The sequence below is a fragment of the Pristis pectinata genome, chromosome 38 (assembly GCF_009764475.1).
Source record: "Pristis pectinata isolate sPriPec2 chromosome 38, sPriPec2.1.pri, whole genome shotgun sequence".
Taxonomy (NCBI): Eukaryota; Metazoa; Chordata; class Chondrichthyes; order Rhinopristiformes; family Pristidae; genus Pristis; species Pristis pectinata.
Window position 1 is genome coordinate 5,741,395 of NC_067441.1, and position 3,363 is coordinate 5,744,757.

The 3,363-nt window shown below is 49.1% G+C and overlaps 1 protein-coding gene across 1 annotated transcript; it reads right to left on the minus strand.

Moving 5' to 3' along the window:
• Positions 1–477: 477 nt before the first annotated feature.
• LOC127587067 (insulinoma-associated protein 1-like) lies at positions 478–2,144 on the minus strand. The gene has a single exon (XM_052045242.1). The coding sequence runs from the start codon at positions 2,020–2,022 to the stop codon at positions 850–852; it is 1,173 nt and encodes a 390-aa protein (XP_051901202.1). The 5' UTR covers positions 2,023–2,144; the 3' UTR covers positions 478–849.
• Positions 2,145–3,363: the final 1,219 nt, after the last annotated feature.

Sequence of the window (3,363 nt, forward strand, 5' to 3'; positions counted from 1 at the left end):
GAGCTGGTGTGAGATGACTGGAGGGAGAGGTACAGAGTCTGGAATGCAGAAACACCATCTTTAAAATTAGGGCCATGCTGTTCAAGAGAGCAATCAGTAAACCTTTTAAAGCAAAGAATAGTGAAATCTTGAACTCCAAGATATGCTGTGAGGGTTATGGTTCACATTTAGGCTGAGGTGGATAGATGTTAGTTGGGTAGGAGTGTTGAGAAATTGATATCTAGAACAGCTATAATCTGATTGTACTTTGGAGCAGGGATAGAGGATCTGAATGTTTTCCTCCACTCTCTAACTACCCCAAGACTACCAGGTAGCCTGCACTTATCAGGAAGCATCTACACCAGGCAGATTTAAGTTTTGACTTTTTATTTAAAATATCTCAGAAACAAACAACATCTAAGTGAAAGCTGCCACAAGTGACAAATGCTCCTTCGCAACAGTAAGAGAATATAATTGTATTTTCAGGCACGTGTCAGTTTTAGTTGTTGAGAAAAATACAGAATTCAGCAATACAATCACCTTACCCATCCCCAGCATGATATCCAAAAAAAGTCTATAAACACTTGCAGGAAGTTCTTGTACTAAAAGTTCTATATATATAATTAACAAAAAAAATAAATAAATAATATGATTTATACTTGTCTGTAACCATTACAGTATTGCAAAGAAACTGTGAGGCTGATGAATCCTTTTTTCCTCCTCTCGCTCTGTTTCAGGACAGTTTTAATCATGTTTTCATCAATTTTGTTCATTTGCACAAACATGCATGTGCACACACGCAGAGAATAAATATGACCAGGAACATGGGGGGGGGGGGGGTGTTCAGGGTTGGGATTTCCTCTCCTCAATTCATATCACCGTGTGCGCTGTGGAGAGTTGGAGCAACACCACTTGCCTGCTCTCCAAAGGTTGGCACTTGCTGTTGTCTTGCCGGCTTTGTATTGGGCAAGGGATGTAGGACGTCTCGGGGCATGGTTTGACCGGGACGTCCTCAGCCGCAGCGAAAGTGAGCCGAAGTCCATGTTGAGGAGGGGCACCTGGTTTCTCGAGCTCTGCTGTGGGTTGTTGGAGGAACTGCTGACTTCCGGGCAAGAGCACTGGAGGCCGGTGAGTGGCCATATGTTTCCGAAGGTAGGCTTGCCGTCGGAACTTCTTCCCACAGAGTGGGCAGTCGAACATGTCGTCTTCGGGGCTGGGATAATCGCAGGATTGCGGCGAAGAATTGCAGCTCTCCCGCTGGCTCTCGGCTTTGGTTTTACTCTTGCTGCTGTCTTTGGCCACCTCCTGGCCCTGGAGGCTTCCAGGGTTCTTAGGCTTGTGCCAGCGGCAATGAGATGCCAGGTTTGCTGGGCAACTAAACACCTTGTCGCACTCAGTGCAGCGGTACTCCACTCGGACGATCCTGGAACACCTGTGCTGAGCCAGTGACAAGGCATCTGCATACTCCTCCTTGCACAGTTGGCAGATGAACTCTCCCAGAGGCTGCCCAGAAACCTTGGGTTGCTGATAGTCCATCAGCTCTTTGGTGATTCTCAGCCCCAGGACCGGCGAAGTGGTCACCTCATCTCGATAGGCCTTCCTCTCCGTCCTGGGCCTTTTCCCATGGGCTTTGGCTTTGACCGCTGGCAGCTGCCTCTTGACCGCTTGGATAGGGGTGCAGTTTGAACCCATCTCCACCTCCTCATCCGACACAGAGGCCACGAAAACTGCCCGCCCCAGCGAGGATGCCAGGGTCGACGGGCTGGGGAAAGACTCGGCCAAGACTGGCGAGCTGGAGTTGACTGGCCTGCCTGGGGAGCCGGGCTGTCCGCTCTCTGGTCTGTCGGGGCTGCGGGATGGCGCGCAGGGGGAATCGGGCATCCCGTAGCAGGAGGACCTGGTGGCAGCTGAGGAGGCGGCTGCTGGAGGGCCCCACAAAGAAGGTGATGCTTCCGTGAAGCTCTGTCCCTCTTCGGCGCTGCGCACCCTGTAGGAGACAGGGGCGGCTCTGTTAGTCCTCTTCACCAGGAACCCTCGGGGCATCTCGGCTCAGCAAGTTCTCTGACAAGCGTGTCCTGTCAAGCAGAGAGGAAGAGAAAGAAAACCCCCCAACAGTCTGCAAGCAAGCTTCTTGATCCTAAAGGCTGCAAGGAAGAAGGAAAAGAGTACACTAAGCAGCAGTCTCCCCCACTTAGAACTGATCGGTTGCAGCACTGCTCAGGCTATTTAAAGGCTACACAATCCCATTGTCTGGTCCATCTCAAGCAGATGGCTTGGGATGAAGAACCAATCAGACAAAGAGCGTAATCTGATCCAAGAGGGACTGACGAGTCTCCCAGGAGGCGCCAGATGTACCTGTTCTGACGCGTGTTTGCTCCCCATTATGTAAATGACTATAAGGGTGCCACACGTCCGGCCTGCTCCTTTTGTCCTGCTCCTATTCATAACACACGTGCCGGGGCTTTGTCCTAATTCAATAGAGGCAGGGAAATAAAGAGAGAGCGAGAAGGGGCCTCCTCCTTGGGGAGGAGGGGGGGCGGGCAGGGGGGGGGGGAGGGTGTGCATAGAGAGAGGTCCCTTAATGTCTCCAAGCGTGCTTGATCCATCTTGGCCGGCTCTTTTGTTTGCAGCAGATCAGACTTGAGACCTCAGGCCGTCTGATTCACACAAAGCCGAGTGCAGTGGGGAGGGGGGGGGAGAGCAGAGAGAGAGAGAGATGTGAGGAGAGGGGGAGAGATGCTAAGTAAAGTAAGATGGTGAAAATGAGTGGTTGACCAAGGAAAGAGAGAGGAAAAAAAATGGACAGGTGAAATGAGGATTCTGTATAAACCATCAAACATACAGGTATTTGAAGCACTAATGGAAAACTAAAGCTCCCTAGTAACGGCAGAACAGCCCATAGACTATAAAACAGCTTAATGACCAATACATAAATATCATTGATGTCTCACTGTGATACCTCTGGAAAAACATGCAGCAAATCACATAGTTCAACCATATGAATATACAATTATTACTTCTGTACTGCACAAGACACACTAAGAGAAGGAAAGCAAGATGAACAGAAAGAGATAGAGACAGAGATTGGGAGAGGAAAAGGAAGACTGACGAAGGGAGTGGAACAACCTGACAGAGTAAGAGAGAGAGTGAGAGGCACAGACTAGGAACGAGAGAGGTAGAGACAAACACTGACAGGAAAGGCAAGTATGCAAGAAGGAAATAGCTTTACAGAGAGGGAGTGTGAGAGCACAAGAGGGAGAGGAAAGGGACGGAAAAAAAGTGGAAAAGAAAGCAAGAACAAGCAAAGACTGGCAAATACACAGTGAGAGAGAAAAAATGAAAAAATAATTTTTAAATGCCAGCAAAGATATTTGTCAAACTTTG